This window comes from Ctenocephalides felis, unplaced genomic scaffold, assembly GCF_003426905.1.
Source record: "Ctenocephalides felis isolate EL2017-DRISC unplaced genomic scaffold, ASM342690v1 CF-g0.4_SCAFFOLD_00845, whole genome shotgun sequence".
In the NCBI taxonomy this organism is placed as follows: Eukaryota; Metazoa; Arthropoda; class Insecta; order Siphonaptera; family Pulicidae; genus Ctenocephalides; species Ctenocephalides felis.
Window position 1 is genome coordinate 10,691,799 of NW_020536999.1, and position 20,499 is coordinate 10,712,297.

Sequence of the window (20,499 nt, forward strand, 5' to 3'; positions counted from 1 at the left end):
ATATTTTGCCCCTATGCAGTTAAAGCAGTACGATTGCTTTGAAAAAAAAAAGTTCAGATCTTCCACAATATGTCAAAATAAAGAAAAAAAATTTTTTTTTATTATTTATATATAATTATTTTTTTTAAAAAAATTTTTTTTTTTTTTAAAAAAAGTAATTTTTTGTCAAACTTATAGTTTCAAACATTTTTTTTTTCGAAAATGTTAATCGTTTTTAAAAAAATAGTAATTTTTGGTACGGGAAGTTCCAGCAATTTGCCTTAAGGCACGATGCCTTAAATGCCTTAAGACAGAATTCCACTTACAGCTAGTTTTAAGTGGAATTGATGAAGTATATTATTTACACTTTTTTTTTTTTGATTAAGTCGATTATTTACACATATCGGGAAGTTCATGTAACTTGCCTCAAGGCTAAATACCAAACCAACTAGTTTGAGGGATGGATCCTGATCTAGATAATTTTCTATGACATAGAATGTTATATATTATCCTCTCCCCCGACTTTCCTTCGTCACCTCGAAGGTTTTCCTCCGCTCTCGGCGTTGCACCTGTGTAATGAAGCACGCGTAAACCGTAAACCGGCGGCGGTCTACGGTTTACGGTTCACGGTTTACGTTCAACTCGTCTTTCCGAGAGACGAGGAAATGATACCCCATATTATTCCGACGATACTCTCATTCTCTCCCCGGAGACTTTACGTACGTACGGGGTAGGCACTAATGCCGTAATTAATGTCCGACGTCTAGGTATTAAATTAAAATTAAATACACATATAAAACAAACCGCCGACTGAAATTTATTTCGAGAGGCACGGTTAGGAGTTTTAGTGGTTGTATTGAGTCATATTTTTGTATGGAGGAATTTTAAGAGTTCACTGAAGGTCTGAGACATTGAACTCAAATGAAGGAGATAAATGTAAACTAGTGGGGCGCATGGCATCGTGCCTTAAGGCAAATTGTTGGAACTTCCCGTACCGTAATGAAATCTTCGAGAATATTTAAACGTTTTTAAATATATTATTACAAATACTGATGTAACTTTCATTATTTTTGCTATCTTGTTATATTTGAGCAAATCAAATGTAAATCATAAATCAATTTATCTCCAGAACATTAACAATTGTCATTTCATTTCATTTCGAATTCAATTTAAAAAAAATAGTTGTCTGATTTACACAAAATTGAAGAACTGCTCCCGTATAGTCACAGTCTAAACGCATTTGCAAATATTTCTGTACGACATTTTCACTTATACTGTGCTTAGCTTGGCGGCATTTTCACATTTCTCACGAAATTTGGAAAGTGCTCCAATACATAAACAGTCTAAACGCACTTGCGGAATCATTTGTACCCCAGAGTGGCGCTTAGACTGTGCTTAGCCTGGGCAATTTTTTGAATTTTTAATCCAAAATTACAAAAATATTTTATGGAAAATAAAAAAAGATGTAATAATTTTTTATCCTTAAAAGCAATTGTTTTGTCAACACAAGCAGAAAGTTTTTTAGATCATTCAAATCGGACATTTAGTTCACTCAAAAACTGCCATCTTTTACACATTTAGCTATGTATCTTCGAAATGGCGGGACCTGTCTTTGCCAAAAACTAATCACCTCTTCTCTCAATCATTACAAATTGAACGTTTTTTAGATCATTCAAATCCGACACTCCGTTCTCCCAAAAACTCGATTTGTACTTTCTGTACTCTTTATTCCGTATCTCCGTAACGGCTGGACTTGCCTTCGCCAACTAGTCAGCACATCTCCCTATCAATAGGAATCGAATCTGTTTTAAACCATTCAAATCGGTTGATCCGTGCGCCCGAAAACGTAGACGAAAAATTGCGGACATACAAAACACACATAAATACATCCATTTTTCTGAGGTACGCCAGTAAAATGTTCAGAAACCTTCAAAACACTTGGGTTTGAAAGGCAAATGGAAAATCACTCACACTATTTTTCCCTGAACCGAGTTGGAGTTTAATTCAGCTTACGGATATATATATATATATATATATATAATATGTATTTATATATTAATATTCTTGTACGGAACCTTTGATCAAAGCAATGAAAACAGCTTAGAGAAGCCTTTGAAACTTAAACACCTACTCCTTCGGTGCAACTATAAACTGTTAAAACATTAAAGTAAACTTTCAACTCGCGCTAATAGAACATACGCAGGAGACGTTTAATACTGGCAACGACGAGGTGGGCAATGAGGGCAAGGAGGGCAAAACTGCGAAGACTAACATGGTAAAGAAGGGGCAGAAGATCGGGCACAAGACGGGGAAATCGTATGGGGCAAATGGGGAGATTATTACGCAATTTCGTTTGAGACTTTAACCTAGAGACAGGAGAGGCGGAAATATAAAACGTTCTATGAAAAACTTATATAACTAGGTGTATGTGATATTTTTTCTTAAGGGGATATTCTAGTGTAGAAATTCAAAAAAATCGTTTTTTTATTTCATATTTTCAAAGTTTAACTATCTAAGAATATGGGTACGAGAAAGTTTTTGAAAATTTGAATTATTTTCGGAGATATAGGCATTTTTACTGACTCGGTCTCCATACTGATTTGGTTTCTCGCAAAACTTTAAATGCGTTTTTCACAGAACAGACTTTTTCAGTACTGTTGACACGATTTCTCGAGTTCTACTCGACCGACTCACTTGAAATGTTCAGAGAGTCTTGTTTATAGACTCTATCTATATCCCGAACTAGGATTATCCCCAAATTCCAATAATTACTATTTTTAAAAAATTCGAGAAACTCAAAAAAAAAAAACAGTAAAAAAACACTTTTTTTTTCAAACAATCGCCAATTTGTAAAAAAAAAATCTTTTTACTCATCGCTAGTTCGGGCGATTTTGACATCATTGTAGATTAATAATCTTTTTATTTTTTGCATTTCCGATGGCTAGGAGAGCTGAAATCATGTCAAGACTTATCAGCTACCAGATTTTACAATTTTCAACTTTTTTATTTTTTAATTTTTGTTTTGTATTTTAATAATATCAATAAACAAGTGGTAAAAAATGGACAGTAAAAACAATCATTGCTTTCGTTTACGACCCTTTAAAAGTGACCTAGAATTCATCGCTCTACACTAGAATACCCCCAATCGTCTTAATTAATATATTGATTTATGAGTGATTTTTGTTATTTACCGAGTTGCTGCAGATCCTTACAATTGCAGGTTTTTCAATTTGAACAAATACAAAAATGTGAACTTTAATAATTTTAATAAATCTATAGCTAGTAAGGATCACAATTGTATTCTTATCATTTGTGACATTATTAACTTCCCATAGGGTAGTTATAGTTATGGGCCGAAAATCGAAAATGAAAATTTTTGCATTTCTCAACGTTTTGAAGGTTTCTGCATATTTTGGCATACCTCAGAAAAAAGTGATGTGTGTGTGTTTTGTATGGGCGCACTGATCAACCGATTTGAATTGTTTAAAAACATTCGATACCTATTGAAAGGGAGATGTGCCGATTAGTTTTTGGCAAAGGCAGGTCAAGCCGTTACGGAGATACGGAGCAAAGTGTGCAGAAAATACAAATCGAGTTTTCGAGAGAACGGAGCATCCGATTTGAATGATCTAAAAAACATTCAATTTGTAATGATTGGGTGAAGAGGTGATTAGTTTTTGGCAAAGACAGGTCCCACCATTTTCGTTTTTGTGTGTACTAAGCGTCCGATTTGAATTATCTTAAAAACTTCTGCTTGTATTGACAAACAAATTGCTTTTGAGGATAAAAAATTATTACATCTTTTTTTATTTTTCATTAAATATTTTTGTAATTTTGGATAAAAAGATCAAAAAATTACTCGGGCTAAGCACAGTCTGGCACAAATGTTTACCCAAGCGCGTTTAGACTGTTTATGTACTGGAGCAATTTTCCAATTTTGTAAAAAAAACTATTGAAAAATGTGAAAATGCCGCCAAACTAAGCACAGTATGAGTGAAAATGTCGCACAGAATCATTTGCAAATGCGTTCAGACTGTGTCTATACGGGAGCACTTTTCCAATTTCGTATAAATTGGCAACTATTTTTTTTGAAATTGAATTCGAAATGAAATGACGATTGTTAATGTTCTGGAGAGAAATTGATTTATTTATGATTTACTTTTGATTTGCTCAGATATAACAAGATTGCAAAAATAATGAAAGTTACAGTATTTGTAATAATATATTTGAAAATTTCTCGAATATTTCATATTTCAGTTTATTCGATTATTTCTATTAAATTTGCAGTTCGGGCCTGCCCTCAAGAAATAGTTTAGCCCGACTTCGACTATTATAAAGTTTATTAAACCGTGCCCGTGGCGAACGCTTTCGATACATGGAAAACTTTATGGAAACTGTGGAAACGTTTCCCGAACTTGCGAACGCCGTCATCTCATTCGTCGGTAACAAAATTTAATGATGATTGTCAAAGATACCTAAAAAAGTTGGTACGACAAAGTAATTTAGTACTTATATTCATGGAATTGGAAATGTGTCCCAGAAATCAACGTCAAGTTCAGACTGTGGTTGACAGAATTATAAAAAATACCAGAAAAAATCTATACCATGTAAAATGGGAGACTTTCTTCACTATTTGTTTCTATTCTGTTTTCATTTTCTAAAATAAATATTTAGCTAATTTCATTAGACTTTAATGTTTATTTTCAGATCCGTGAAAATCTGGAACCCTTGGAAATAATGGCAGCCCTTGTGGGAGCCGTCGCTCACGATTTGGATCATCCTGGTGTCAATCAACCGTTCTTGATTGCCACTTCGAATCATTTGGCAGCTTTATACGAGGTAACTAGTGGTATATTATTAAGAACCTTCAATGAACTAGTTTCAGCTAGTTCATATTTTATTTATAAGTGAAACCCATCAACAAGTACCTTTTTTTCTCATACATTCTTTGCACCATAAAAGTGACCTTGCAGTGAGATGTGTAACCGAAAATGATCTATTTTTGGTTATTTATATTTTTGAAAATTATCTATTATTTTTACAGAATACATCAGTGTTAGAAAATCACCATTGGAGATCAGCAATAGGATGTTTATTAGAGAGTGGTGTGGCGGAGCAAGTGCAGCAATACAGGCCCGAATTGGAGCAGCAAATCAGCTCACTAATTTTGGCCACCGACATCACAAGGCAGCAGGAATTTATACAAAGATTTAAGGTGAATAAAGAAAGGCCATTTTTAACACAAGAACTTTACATGAGTCTTACTTATTATTTTATAATCCAACTAGCTGACCCGGCAAACGTTGAGGTATTATAAAAACAATAAACCCTACAAGTTTGTCTATATTTTGTCCAAACAATCAAACTGGAAGTTTTATACACTTTCTATAGAAAACATGGTATAATCTAATCAAAGTTTTTTTTTGGCCTTTCGACTTATTGATTACGTTTCAAGTTTTTTAGATTCTTTTTGAATTCTGCATTTTGTGTATAATTATAAATAATACTACTGAGCTTATACAAAATTTTCAAATTTCTGCGAGGAGAGATACAAAATGAATTAAGTATTTCGACCTTTGACCTGCATTTGAAAAAGTTTCAAGTACCATTCGATGAATTAAAGTAAATTTAATAAAAAGTATATATGTAGAGCAGGGCGAGGCACGAAGGTCCAATTTGACTTTGAGCAAAAATAAACTATCTTATGAAAACCAAACCAATTATATCACCACAAATAAAACATTTCAAACGAACAATTATCTGATTACGTTCAGTAAACTGTCAACTACTTCATCATTGTAGAAATGTGATTTTTGATGTCTTTCAAAAATTTGTTATCTAGACCTTTTTACCCTATACGACGGTGTAACTTGGAACGACCAGGTGGCAAACAGGTTAATGTCTCATTTGATTTTAAAGCTATTTTACAAAGAAATTACATTTTTAACTTATGCTAAAAAAACTATCAACGGACGAAAATACTTTTATTATGGATTTTCAAAGATTACCATTCATCTCCCGATAGTAAAGTCATGAGAATCAAGGTTATAACTGGTTATACATCTTTTTCCCTCTACTTCAAATATTGCTGCTAAACAATGCTCAACTTTACTGGTTTTTTAACTATCTATTTTTCGATAAATTCTGGGAAATTATAACTGGGAAAATGTTATTCGACAAAATGTTCCTTTGATCGATACCAAATTTAGGTTCTGAATTGGAATAACATAAATAAAAAATAATATAACCTAGAAAATGTTTTATAAATACCAATGAGCATATAATTATACGTGTTTGAGAAAAATATGATTTGCAAAAAAAGAGTGCTACAACGCCAAAAATGCATTTTTATATTAACATTTCAAAGAAGTTGATATTTTGAGTTTCTAGTAACACTTGCGGCCCGTTTACTAACGTTTTTGTTTATAAATAAAACTACTTACTACAATTTAATCATAATTAATAAAAATTCATGTAAAACATCCTATTAAGCGTAATTAAACATCATCTGTCAAAAACGTTTGACATTTGACTTATTAGCCACCGTCCATTGTTTTATTCCAATTACGCTTCTATAAAAATGTTCAAATTAAAAATGTAAAGTTTCTACGCGATTTTGAAATAATATCTCACCCATTCCGACAACCTACTGATTAGCACGAATTTTTCAAGACTAAGGCTGGCCAAATCGGTTTAGCCGTTTTCGAGTTTTAGCGGATCATTTGATCGAGAGCTCCATTTTTATATATAAAATATTTAACAAGCAATAAGTTGTACAGAAGTTGTCTTATATTCAAATCTTTGTCATCAAGTCTTCAACAAATACATAAGCACAAATAAAGAATAATATATAACATTTACAAAATAATCCGCCCATAAACACCGTATTTATCTTGGGCTTACCGTTCAGTTTGCAAGAATTTAGATAACGTTCCGCAAATATCTCGCGACAATTGTTACTTTTATTGTTTCGAATCCATTTCGAACGATAACTGTGGAATTTATTCATTTATAATTTAGTCTAAGTCGTAAATCTGTCGAACGATAAAGACGATTAGGGGGCTCCTTGAAAATTGATGTATGTGTACAATACAATACAATTAGCTGCCGACGTTTTTTACCATTTCTATGACCTAGTTAATTTATATTATTACGGGGCACAACTAGTGTGAAATTTTCAAAAAATCGAATTTTCAATTTTTCCATATTTCGATAGGTTATACATTTAAAAATAACATACCAAAATTTTAAATCGATATCTTGAATAGTTTTTGAGGCACAGCCATTTAAAAAGTATATATATAGTATATAGTATAGCAATCATTTTATCTAAACGCGTTTTTCTCGAAACAGCGTTTTCCGAATTTGCTGCAGCGATTACTCAAAAACAAATTATCCGATCACTATCAATTTTTTTTACCTGTTCTATATATAGTTATACGTAAAATGAACTATCGATTTTTTGATCGGATCAAAAATCGAATTTTGGCAGTCGAAAAACGACCAAAATTTTTGGGTAAAATTCGACTTTTTTTTAAGAAACGCCTTCATTTTGTCAATTTTTGATTCTTTTCTATGTCGTAGTTCATTTTACAGACAATACTATCTAGTTTAACGAGATTTTTTTTTTTAATTTTATCCACGTAGAAGGCCGGAATCACTGCAGCAGTGAAGGGCCTTTTTTTGTCGCTCCGTTGGAGATCGACGATAACTTAAAAAATATTTAATTTCTTTCTTCAAAAATATTAAGTACTATGTATTCTTAAAACATGCATAAATATACTCCTAAAATTTTGAAATGATTGATAAAGTAGTTTGTTTAATATAAATTCCCAAAAATCACCTTTTTTAGGCGGTTACACTAGTTGTGCCCCTTAAAAATATCAGAGGTGTCTAATTATGTTCTATCTTTATTTTTTTCAGAATTATTTAGACACAGGCAGCTTAGATATGCGAAATGCCCCCGACAGGCATTTCATATTGCAGATTTCCCTGAAATGTGCAGATATATCCAACCCTTGCAGACCCTGGGACGTCAGCAAAAAGTGGTCGCAGAAAGTCTGCGAAGAATTCTTCAGACAGGTAATATAATAAACTTCCCGTAGGATAGTTATAGTAATGGGCCGAAAATCGAAAATCAAAATTTTTGCATTTCTCGACGTTTTGAAGGTTTCTGAACATTTTACTGGCATACCTCAGACGTGTGTGTTTTTTATGTTCGCATTTTTTCGTCCACGTTTCTGGGCGCACGGGTCAACCGATTTCAATGGTTTAAAAAACTTTCGATTCCTATTGATAGGGAGATGTGCTGATTAGTTTTTGGCAAAGGCAGGTCCAGCCGTTACGGAAAAACGGAGCAAAGAGTGCAGAAAATACAAATCGAGTTTTTGAGAGAGCGGAGTATTGGATTTGAATGATCTAAAAAACATTCAATTTGTAATGATTGGGAGAAGAGGTGATTAGTTTTTGGCAAAGACAGGTCCCGCCATTTCGAAGATACAGAGCTAAATGGACAAAAAATGGCAGTTTTTGAGTGAACTAAGCAGAGGCGTAGCGTGCCTTGGCGGGGCTCCGTATCAACATTTATTTGGGGCCCCCCCTCGAGAAGAAATTTTTTTACAAATATAAAAATTCATAAAATTAAAAGAATTTGTATTTATCATTCTTATTATTTATCTATCTAATTTTCTTTAATTTACTGAATTTTTTGCAAATGATTCCAGATATATATTCACTTTCTTTGAATTTTTTTGAAAAATTATATTATTTATTGATCTTTAAATTTTATAAAGATTTCTGTCACTAGGAACATACAGGTCTGGTATATATTTCTGTCCTAAAGTTTTTACGTAATTTTTAATTAGTTTCAATTTTAAAAATTTCATTTAGCAGTGGCGATTGTAACTTGAAGGGCCAAGAAAAAAATGCATGCTGTTATTTCGTTGGGAAAACTGGATGCAAGCCTAATGCATCCATCACATTTCTTAGATTTTTGAATTCAAACCTATTTCTAGAGCCATCAATTTGTCATGATCTTATGAGATATTTTTATAGTATTTCTTTACAGTAATTCAGTCGACAGATTTCCAGAAATGTTTAATTATTCTCCATTTCAAAAAGACTAATGTTACTATTTACGTCGCAAAGTTTCTGAAATCTTTGTTTGGTTTGTGAAATTAATATATCGAAACAGCAATATTATACATTAAAATAAGGTTTCGGGTCCAAAATTCTCTCATCTTGTGATAACTCATCATAATAACTTGTAATAACTCATCATCTAATAACGATTCATTATTTTTTGTCTTTTGTTCTTTGAAATAGTTATTGCAATCCATCTTTTTTGCAAAATATTTTGTCTTCTCTAGCAAATTAATTCACTAAATTTTCATATTTTAATTTGCACAGTCTATTCAAAAGATTACTTAATAAAATGCTAGTTTTTTATAAGTCATTACTGTCATATTGTGAAATTTTAGAAATGAAACTAATAATTTGGAACAGTGAAGAAAGAAATCTGAAAATGATTTAGTTGATCATATTTATCAAAATTTAACGTTCAACTAAGCGTCCGATTTGAATGATCTAAAAAACTTTCTGCTTGTATTGACAAAACAATTGCTTTTGAGGATAAAAAATTATTACATCTTTTTTTATTTTCCATAAAATATTTTTGTAATTTTGGATCAAAAATTCAAAAATCTACCCAGGCTAAGCACTGTCTAAGCGCCACTCTGGTACAAATGTTTACCCAGGTGCATTTAGACTGTTTATGTATTGGAGAACTTTTCCAATTTTGTGAAAACTATTGAAAAGTGTGAAAATGCCGCCAATCTAAGCACAGTATAAGTGAAAATGTCGCACAAAATTATGTGCAAATGTATCTAGACTGTGACTATACGGGAGCACTTTTTCAATTTTGTGTAAATTAGGCAACTATTTTTTTGAAATTGAATTCGAAATGAAATGACGATTGTTGATGTTCTGGAGATAAATTGATTTATGATTTATGATTTACATTTGATTTGCTCAGATATAACAAGATAGCAAAAATAATGTTCTTACATTATTAAAAATAAAGTTCTTAACTCCATCAGTCTTTGTTTTTTTTCAGGGAGATTACGAAAGACAACTAGGTCTACCAGTAACAACTCTCTGCGATCGGCACACGACTTCCATGAGCAAAATTCAAGTAGGATTCTTTAAATTCGTGGTGACACCTTTGTTTGACGAATGGCATCGATTCCTGGACACTCCTTTGTCCAGACAAATGATGCGAAATTTGAGAGTCAACCAGCGCAAATGGGAAGCACTAATTGTTCAAGAGACTGCTGAAGAGACCAGGACTGAAATATCAGAAGCTGAGGTAAATAATTGACTCAAATAAATTCTTCTTTATCTTATATATAAAAATGGAGCTCTCGATCAAATGATTCGGTAAAACTCGAAAACGGTTAAACCGATTTGGCCAGTCTTAGTCTTGAAAAATTCGTGCTAAACGGTATCGCGGTATCGCGTAGAAACTTTACATTTTTAAAAAAAATGTTTGTAAATGTTTGAAAATTTTTGTAGACGCGTAATTTGAATAAAACAATGGACGGTGGCTCATACGTCAAATGTCAAATGTTTTTGACAGATGATGTTTAATAGGATGTTTTACGTGAATATTATTTAATTATGATTAAATTGAAGTAAGTAGTTTTGTTTGTAGTTTTATTTATATACAAAAACGTTAGTAAACAAATTGACGGCTTAAAATATATTTTAAAAATATAAAGCGTTGTAATACAGTTATGAAATTAGAGTATGTTATTTCTTAATATGTGTACTGAATTATAAAAATATAAAATCAAATTTGTTACTAACAGAAGAAACTAAAAAATTGCAATGCACACTTACACACTCTATTTTTATTAGTTGCGAATCGACGGTTGGATATGATATGAGAAGTACTTTTGAAAAATGTTTTAAACATATACAATATTATACTAGAGCTATAAAATTTTAGTATATTATTACCTAATATATATACTCAATTACAAAATATAAAATCACATATGTATCTAACAAAAAAAGCTATAAATGTGCAATTTTGTGAAATATGCACTCTTGCAATAGTTGCAAGTCCACGGTTGATGAGTATTTTGAAAAATATTTAAAAATACAAAACGTTATACTAGAGTTACAAAATTTTAGTATATTATTTCTTAATATGGTGTACTAAATTATAAAAATATAAAATCACATATGTTTCTAACAAAAACAGCTATAAATTTGCAATTCAATAAAATCATGTAATAGGGCCGCAAGTGTTACTACAAACTCAACAATATCAACTTTTTTGAAATGTTTATATGAAAATGCACTTTTTGGCATATTTTTCTCAAACACGGCGCTCTGTAAGATCTCATTTGTATAATTATGTACTCATTGGTATTTATAAAACATTGTCTAGGGCATATTATTTTTTATTTATGTTATTTAAATTCAGAACCTAAATTTGGTATCGATCAAAGGGACATTTTGTCGAATAACATTTTCCCAGTTATAATTTCCCAGAATTTATCGAAGAATAGATAGTAATATATGAAAGTCCGGGGTTAAAAAGGTCCATTACCAATGTGTCAAAAAACAGTTAGTTAAAGTTAAGCATTGTTTAACAACAATATTTGAAAGTAGAGGGAAAAAGATGTATAACCAGCTATAACCTTGATTCTCATGACTTTGCTATCGGGAGTTAAACGCGGTTTGAAAATTTATAATAAAAATATTTTCTTCCGTTGGTAGTTTTTTAGCATCAGTTAAAAATGTAATTACTTTGTAAAATAAAATAAGACATTAAACCTGTTTGCCATCTGGCCGTTCCAAGATACTTGGCCTAGAAAACTGGGCGGAGTAAAAAGGTCTAGATAACAAATTTTTGAAAGACAGCAAAAAAGCACATTTCTGCAATGATGAAGTAGCTAGCAGTTTTACTGAACGTAGTCAGATAATTGTTCGTTTGAAATGCGTTATTTGTTGCGATATAATTGTTATGGTTTTCACAATATAGTTTATATTTGCTCAAAGTCAAATTGGACCTGTGTGCCTCGCCCTGCTCTACATATATACTTTTTTATTAAATTTACTTTAATTCATCGAATGTAACTCGAAACTTTTCAAAAAGCTGGTCAAAGAAGAAATACTTAATTAATCACTCTTTGCAGATATTTGAAAATTTTGTATAAGCTCAGTAGTATTATTTACAATTCAAGAATCTGAAAAACTTGAAACGTAATCTTAATAAGTCGAAAGACCAAAAAAAGGACTTGGATTGGATTATACCATGTTTTGTATAGAAAGTGTATAAAACCTCCTGGCAAAATATAGACAAACAAATGGGGTTTATTGTTTTCATAATGCCTCATTGTATATAGCATTCAATCAACACTTATAGTATTAATATTTTTGATTCTCTAGAAGTTGTTTAGAATATACCTTACTTAGCAAAACAATGTTTGTCGGTTGAGCTAGTTATTAATAAATATTTTTATCCTCAGGTGATAGATGTCGATACCGAATTAGAAATCGACACCTCCCCTCAGCCTCCAACAAAGGCAACGACTCAACACAGATTATCCCTTCGTTCGATGACAGACAATCAGCAACTTCGACTAGAACAAGAAAGGAGATCATCACATCCCCAACAATTGTTACAAGTACATACACAAACACAGGAGCAAGATGACTATGAAGAAGATGCTGAAGTCGATGATAGGGGTAGTGAGGAAAATTTGCTTCCTGAATTGCCAACGTTGAAGTTGTCTCCTACGATTAGAGTCCAAGCTGATGGTCGTAGGTAAGGGATAAATAATAGAAAAAGAATCTTATTTGGATCAGGATTATTATTGTATAAATTAATTTCAGATATTCGGTGCCAATTAGTATAGTGACTCAACCACCAGCTTCGACTTCATCACTCAGTGCAGGTGGTAAACGAAGGGAAAGCTTGCCTGCAGAACATATTGTGCCAAGGTAATAAATATATATATATCTTATATATAAAATTCTTCTGTAACTATGTATGAATGATTAATCCTCCTAAATCATAATTCGGATTTTCATGAATCTTCCTGAAGTTTGTTCGGTAAATTTTCTAGAATTTTTAGATTTACAGAAATATAGTTAGATTGTAGTAAAAAAAAGAAAAAAATACAAAAAACCGCTTATCATTGTTTGCCCTTGAAAATGTTTAAGGCATAGTTTGACATTAAAAACAAAAGAAGACATTTGCCAAACATTTCTATTCACTTATAGGCTAAGACAATATTAAAATATAATATATTTATGATTATGAATAAGAAAAATGTAATGTCTACATTATCATTGCCCAAAAGCAGCTGAGATGTGCCAAAAATTGAAATAATATAAGATTTACAGTCAACATGCGTCCAACAGGTGATGCAGTCTACGCAGTTATTACACATCAAACTTAGCCTATAATTCAATTTAACAGATTATTATTTTTTAACTTTTAAATGCAGTCGTGTTTTGCCTTACTTACTAAATCACGATACAAAAATAATTTACTTATTCAAACAATTATTTAGAAGTTTAATTGTGTCAAAAATTCATATGTTTAGCATTGGATACGAAATATTTGCAAATTTGCATGAAATTTTGGAATTGGGTTTATCTTATTCTCAAGTTTAAAAGTAAAAATTATTTAGAATCATTTGCCACTTCCCGGCGGGATGACATCCCTTTTCAGTGGTGCAATTGTATCTCTTTCAAAATAACGTCGGATATCGATAAAAGAACTAATTAGAAGAGAAAAATGTTTAATAATGTTTTTCAAAAAAGAAATTACTTTTCAAGTTACTGGCTACTGAAAATTTGTTTTTTTTTTGCATTTTTTATCGTTTTTTGCAAATATTTCTAAAAATATACATTTAAACGAAAATCATGCAATGAACAAAATTATATCAATTAAAATCCCAATAAATCGGTATTCTATAAATTGTTCTAGGAACAATATTAGGCTTGATATGAAAATGAGGTTTTATAGTACTCAAAATAAGCTTTAAAATGAGTACTTCTGCGTGTAAAATGAGTGAGCTATCATGCAGATAAAAGACGCATACAATGTTTTTTCCATTTGAATCAAATAGTTTTTGAGTGCCATTTCCACCAAAATTAAAAATAATCGTATTCCCTCTAGAATCAACTTGGTTTAAGAGATCTTGACGAATTCTAGAAAATACAATAAATTTAGTGCTCCAAACGCTTTCCAAAAAGCTCATAATTTCATGAAAAAAAATTATTTAAATCAATAAAAGATACGTATAAAGGTATATAAATGAAAATTCAAGGTCTTTTACTGACCAATTATTGCTTTCTATTGTTTTTCTGTTACACAAATAATGATAGTGTCCAACCAGAGTGTCTTTCGAGTCCTTCAATCCTTTGCCATTTCAAAATAAGAGAAGTTACGGTAAAATTTATGATAGAGAAAGTTGTAGCTCATTTAATTACCTTTAAAATAGTGTATTGCAAGTACTGATAAAATCAGAATTAAGAGTTATAAATCCATTGATCTGGTAGGTGGTGACGAAGAGCAAATTGTTTCCACTTCTGAACTTAAGATAAAGATTAGTCTATTTCCAACACATGCGTTTTTCCTCTCCATTTACTGCAATAATTTTATTGATCGTAGGTTGAATAGAGCACATGTGAACAGGATTTGATAAATTAATTCACTTCAAATATAAACTTTAATATAATAAAAAAAAAAATTTAGATCGTAAATTACTAAAAGCCAGTTAAAATATGGTACGTAATTATAAAAATTATAGGCAACATTATTGAAGCAATTATTTTGGGTAGAAAAATTCAAGATGATATTGTACCTATACCGCGAATGCTATATTTATTTTTTTCTGAATTTGTTATGCCTTTTAAAAGACTTCAATTTTCAACACGTGTATTTTATGCAATGGCCATAAATCACAAAGGCAGACGATGATTTTTTGTGTGATACATTTGGAAAATCAATGTTTTAGTCGTGAATGAACAAAAAATCATTTATTTATACATCCACATCTACAGGTATGACTGAAAAATTTTGTAACCCTTGGCATTAAAATAAATTGAGCCATTGAAAATAAATTTGCAGTGTATAATTTTTAATATACAATTTTATTGTACATATTTTAATATTTGTTAAAGGGATAATTAAAGTGTTAACTGTGGGAATTGAGAATCATCATTTTATTTGAAGCATTTCTACACTTAATAACATCACTCATATATTGGTGTAAATAGTAATTCGAAAACCAATAATGATTATTTTTAACTGAACGGTATAAATATTAGTATAGGATATTAAAAAAAACGTAGACGTGGGTACAGGACAACGTCTGTCGGGTCATCTAGTATATATATATTTATATATATATATATATATAGGTATATATATATATATATACTAGCAAACCCGACGAACTCCGTTTCGCCACCAGATGGTTTCGTGAGTAGGATGAAGAAATTTTTTGTTTGTTTTATATTCGAAAAGGAAAAATTTGATCAGGAAAGAAAACCCGACTTATTTTTATATATATAAAAGATAATCTATTTGCAATTATTTAAAACAATTATTGATTATTTTTAATACTCGAATTTTTAATTACGATGCGTGAAGTTCCAGCAATATGCATTAGGGCACGATGCCATGCACCACAAATTTTCTTAGCTATAAACTTTGCGGAGCCCGAGACCTTTCCAATGAATGCAAAATTGTCGAAATCGGTTCGTGCGTTCTGGAGTTATTTCGTCAGGAAGGAAAACCCGACTTATTTTTATATATATATATATATATATATGTAGAAGATATGTATATATATATATATATATATATATATATATATATATATATATATTATTCGTTATATTTTAAATTATAAATGTTATTTTATCTATTTATCCAGATCTGTAGCTGATTGGGACAGCTCGTTATCACTATTGACATCAACGTCTAGTGCAGAGTCTCACGTAGGAGGTCTCAGCGCATCAGGTAAAACCCACAAACAAATAAAATGATATTTATCCACAACCAAATTAACTATTTAATACCTCCAGGTCCATCTGAGCGTCCTCTATCAGCAGAAAACTTGCTACCAGAACCTTCAATCGCCTCGATGACTTCTGTGAATGCTGACCGATTGAGCAGTGTGTTGCAACATGGCCCTCTGGACAGATCTGGTGCATCTGGTGGTGGTTCCAGGCATTTAATAAGACAGCAAACGTTTCCACCTTTGCAACCTGGTGCAGCAAGCACCAGAGCGAGGTATATGAGTACTGCTGCTGATTTGAGTGGAGGACGAGAGAGATATGTGCTGCCCGAAGCATCCAGCAGGTAAGAAATTGATTATAATAGTATTTGTATTTTTGGAATAAAATTTTTTTAAGCACGACTAGGGTTTACATTCGTACAAATGCAACGGAAATTGTTATGCCAACGTGACGTGAGAGTCATTCGCTCTCGATGATATGATTTCTATACGGGTCGATTCTGATGCGTGACTTTATACGAGCGTGCGTCACCGAAAGCGTGCTTTATACGTGCATACGTCCATCATACGTCACCGAAAGCATGAATCATATTGCTAAAATTTCCGGTGTTATGTCAAAACTTTTTAAGGTTAAATAAGTGTAAATAGTCACAGTCTAAACGCATTTGCAAATAATTCTGTGCGACATTTTCACTTATACTGTGCTTAGCTTGGCGGCATTTTCACATTTTCATTCAATAGTTTTCACAAAGTTGAAAAAGTGCTCCCGTATAGTCACAGTCTAAACGCATTTGCAAATAATTCTGTGCGACATTTTCACTTATACTGTGCTTAGCTTGGCGGCATTTTCACATTATCATTCAATAGTTTTCACAAAATTGGAAAAGTGCTCCCGCATAGTCACAGTCTAAACTTTATACGTGCGTGCGTCACCGAAAGCTTGCTTTATACGTGCTTACGTCCACCATACGTCACCGAAAGCATGAATCATATTGCTAAAATTTCCGGTGTTATGTCAAAACTTTTTAAGGTTAAATAAGTGAGTTAATAAAAATGTCAGGATCGGAAGAATATTTTATCCCGTCCCCCATAAATAATTGTAGTGCAATTGATCGCAAATAATGACATATGAAAAATCTGCGCTGCGTAAGAGATGTATGTATATTGAAGTAATTTGTATTATTTGAGTTTTTCGAGGTTATTATATACCTTTGAGGTTATTAATAAAAAGGAAAATATTTTTACAAAAAACAGATACAACCGTTGCTCAAAGAATGAAAATGTATCACCAGCGAAATAGTCAAAACAAACAAGCAGTCAATAATGAAGTTCTACAAACACAATTACATGATAAGTGAAATTGTGGAAACAATATTTCTTCATTGAAAATTTAATGTAAGTTTACATGTTTCTTTTTTATGATGACTTTGAAGAATAATTTTAATTTATTATAATAGTAATTATAAATATTGATGCAGGTATAAAGCCTCTTACAAACTCTGAAAGATCAAGATTACATCGTCAAACAAAACAATAATCGGTTACTGCCAATTTATTAGAAATTCTTGAGCCAGAGGTATCAGTTTAGATGTTAATGTCAACAACTTTCTTTTTTTCAAGCTATTTGACTTTTCAAAAACGCTACAACTATTCACATTTAAGCATTATATTTTGTTATCGTTTTAGATGAAAGTACTGCTGTTACTTTTTCTGATACAGCAACTACATCACGTCAATTGCAAATTGATGATTCTGTATATAATGTGACAAGGACTGATTTTTTGCAAGAGTCAAATGAAGTATTTGAACTTCCATATAAAGACATCAATTTGTTTAGGAATGCACGAAAATTGTTTGAAAAACAATTTACAAATGATAGCTTTGGCTATGTATGTTTTGTATGTGATAGACTTTGGTTTCAAAGCGACTTAAAAATATCAAATGATGCTCAAAAATAAATTCTTAATAATGGTTCTCTGAATATTGATTCAAATAATCAGGTTGGATGTCAAACTTGTCGAAAGGCATTAAATTCGGGTAAAATTCCTACTTTCTGTAAATTTAACGGGTTTGTATTTCCACCTATACCAAATTATCTACCTAAACTAGATACTGTATCTGAAAGGTTAAAGGAATCATGCAAATGGACAATTTGGAATATTTGGCCAAATTATAAATGTGCCTGTTGACATTAATAATATGGTTAATTTATTACCTCGTAACATTGATGATGATCATTGCATTAACATTCACATAAAAAAGAAAATGATTCATAGATCAAGCTATGTGCAGGGCTTATTAAATAAAACAAATATAAAAGTATGGCTTCAATTTTTTAGACAAGACAGATATTACAACTGTTCAAAGAATGAGATTATATCGTCAGCGAAAAAGGAAAAAAAATACAAACAGTAAATGAATGTATGTTAATTTTAATTACATGAAGTTCTTCAAACACAATTGTTACATGATGAGTGAAGTTGCGAAAACAATATTTGTTTAGGCGTTGTTTAACATAATCCACTGTGTGAACGATTATTATAGAATTTATTAATCAGCAATTACTTTAAACCGATCATGTCATATTTGAAGTATGACTTTGATTACATTATTGTTTGTAAATATTATACATATTTTCAATGCAATCATAAATATATAATTTATAATTTATCATTATATAAATGTATATAATAATTGACGACACTATGAAATGTGTGCATCACGAGTGTTATCATATTACTAAGAAACATCATTCAAAATTATTTTATGATGTATTTATTTTTAACTTAAATGCCATCTCGTACGATAGCAAAATAGCTTTACTTCAATCGCGTGTGAACCTTACGCGCACTCTTTTTTTATAATTTTGTTCCACCATTTTTTAGGTCGTCAACGTCTTCAGAATCCCTAAAGGCTCCAGGCCTTGTTCCATTATCTACAGCACCTCATCAGTCGTCTGGTATTTCTACTTCCCAAAGAAGTTCCACAGGAAGTTGCCGGCAGAAAGAAAATGTTGACCCTATGCTTTTAGTCGGAGCAGGAAGCAGATACAGGTCTCTCAACAGGCGGAGGGGTTCTGCACCTGCTCCAACACTGCCATCAGCTGATGAGAGTTTAAATTTGACGACTGTGCAGAAACATGGAGAAATTTTGAGATCTGTTCATAGGAGGGGATCGGTTCCGGCTGCGATTATTAAATTAGTAAGTAACTAGTGCTGCATGGGCTTAAGACAAATTGCTGGAACTTCCCGTACCGTAATGAAATATTCGAGAAATTTTAAACGTTTTCAAATATATTATTACAAATACTGTAACTTTCATTATTTTTGCATTAACTTGTTATATCCGAGCAAATCAAATGTAAATCATAAATCAATTTATCTCCATAACATTAACAATCGTCTTTTCGATTTCGAATTCAATTTCAAAATAAAATTGTTGCCTAATTTACACAAAATTGAATTGAAATGCTCCCGTATAGTCACAGTCTAAACGCATTTGCAAATAATTCTGTTCGACATTTTCACTTATACTGTGCTTAGCTTGGCGGCATTTTCACATTTTTCAATAGTTTTCACAAAATTGGAAACGGGCTTCCGTATAGTCACAGTCTAAACGCATTTGCAAATAATTCTGTGCGACATTTCACTTATACTGTGCTTAGCTTGGCTCCCGTACAGAAACAGTCTAAACGCACTTGGGTAAACATTTGTACCAGAGTGGCGCTTAGACTGTGCTTAGCCTGAGTAATTTTTTGAATTTTCAATCCAAAATTACAAAAATATTTTATGGAAAATAAAAAAAGATGTGATAATTTTTTATCCTCAAAAACAATTGTTTTGTCAATAAAAGCAGAAAGTTTTTTAGATCATTCAAATCGGACGCTTAGTTCACTCAAAAAATGCCATTTTTTGCACATTCAGCTCTGTATCTTCAAAACGGCGGGACCTGCCTCTGCCAAAAACTAATCACCTCTTCTCCTAACCATTACAAATTGAATGTATTTTGAATCATTCAAATCGGATGCTCCGTTCTCTCAAAAACTCGATTTGTATTTTCTGCACTCTTTGCTCCGTATCTCCGTAACGGCAGGACCTGCCTTTGCCAAGAACTAATCAGCACATCTCTCTATCAATAGGGATCGATTTTTTTTATATCATTCAAATCGGTGGTTCTGTACGCCCGAAATCGTCGACGAAAAATTGTATCCACACACAGACTTGCATTTTTCCTAATCGTAAGGTATGCCAAAATGTTCAGAAACTTCTGAAACGTCAATAAATGCACAAATTTCTATTTCGATTTTTAGTCCAGTCATTTGGTCGTTTCACCGGTACAGTACTCCGGAAATTCTAAAAATTAGTTATCTATAGATTTCCTCAAATTTTTACAGCAAGTCGCTGCCATATTGAAAAATGGCGTCAAAAACAGTTTTTTTTTTAAATATAACCTTTCCGGCTCATTCTACGAT

The 20,499-nt window shown here is 31.7% G+C and overlaps 1 protein-coding gene across 1 annotated transcript in view; it reads left to right on the forward strand.

The window, feature by feature from the left end:
* LOC113377781 overlaps positions 1 to 20,499 on the forward strand; it is a 39,559-nt gene that overhangs the window by 4,060 nt on the left and 15,000 nt on the right. Inside the window, exons 2-5 of the mRNA XM_026618204.1 lie at positions 4,687 to 4,818; positions 5,024 to 5,194; positions 7,903 to 8,061; positions 10,094 to 10,345. Of these exons, the coding sequence (XP_026473989.1) occupies positions 4,687 to 4,818; positions 5,024 to 5,194; positions 7,903 to 8,061; positions 10,094 to 10,345 (714 nt within the window). The remainder of the gene's footprint in view (positions 1 to 4,686; positions 4,819 to 5,023; positions 5,195 to 7,902; positions 8,062 to 10,093; positions 10,346 to 20,499) is intronic.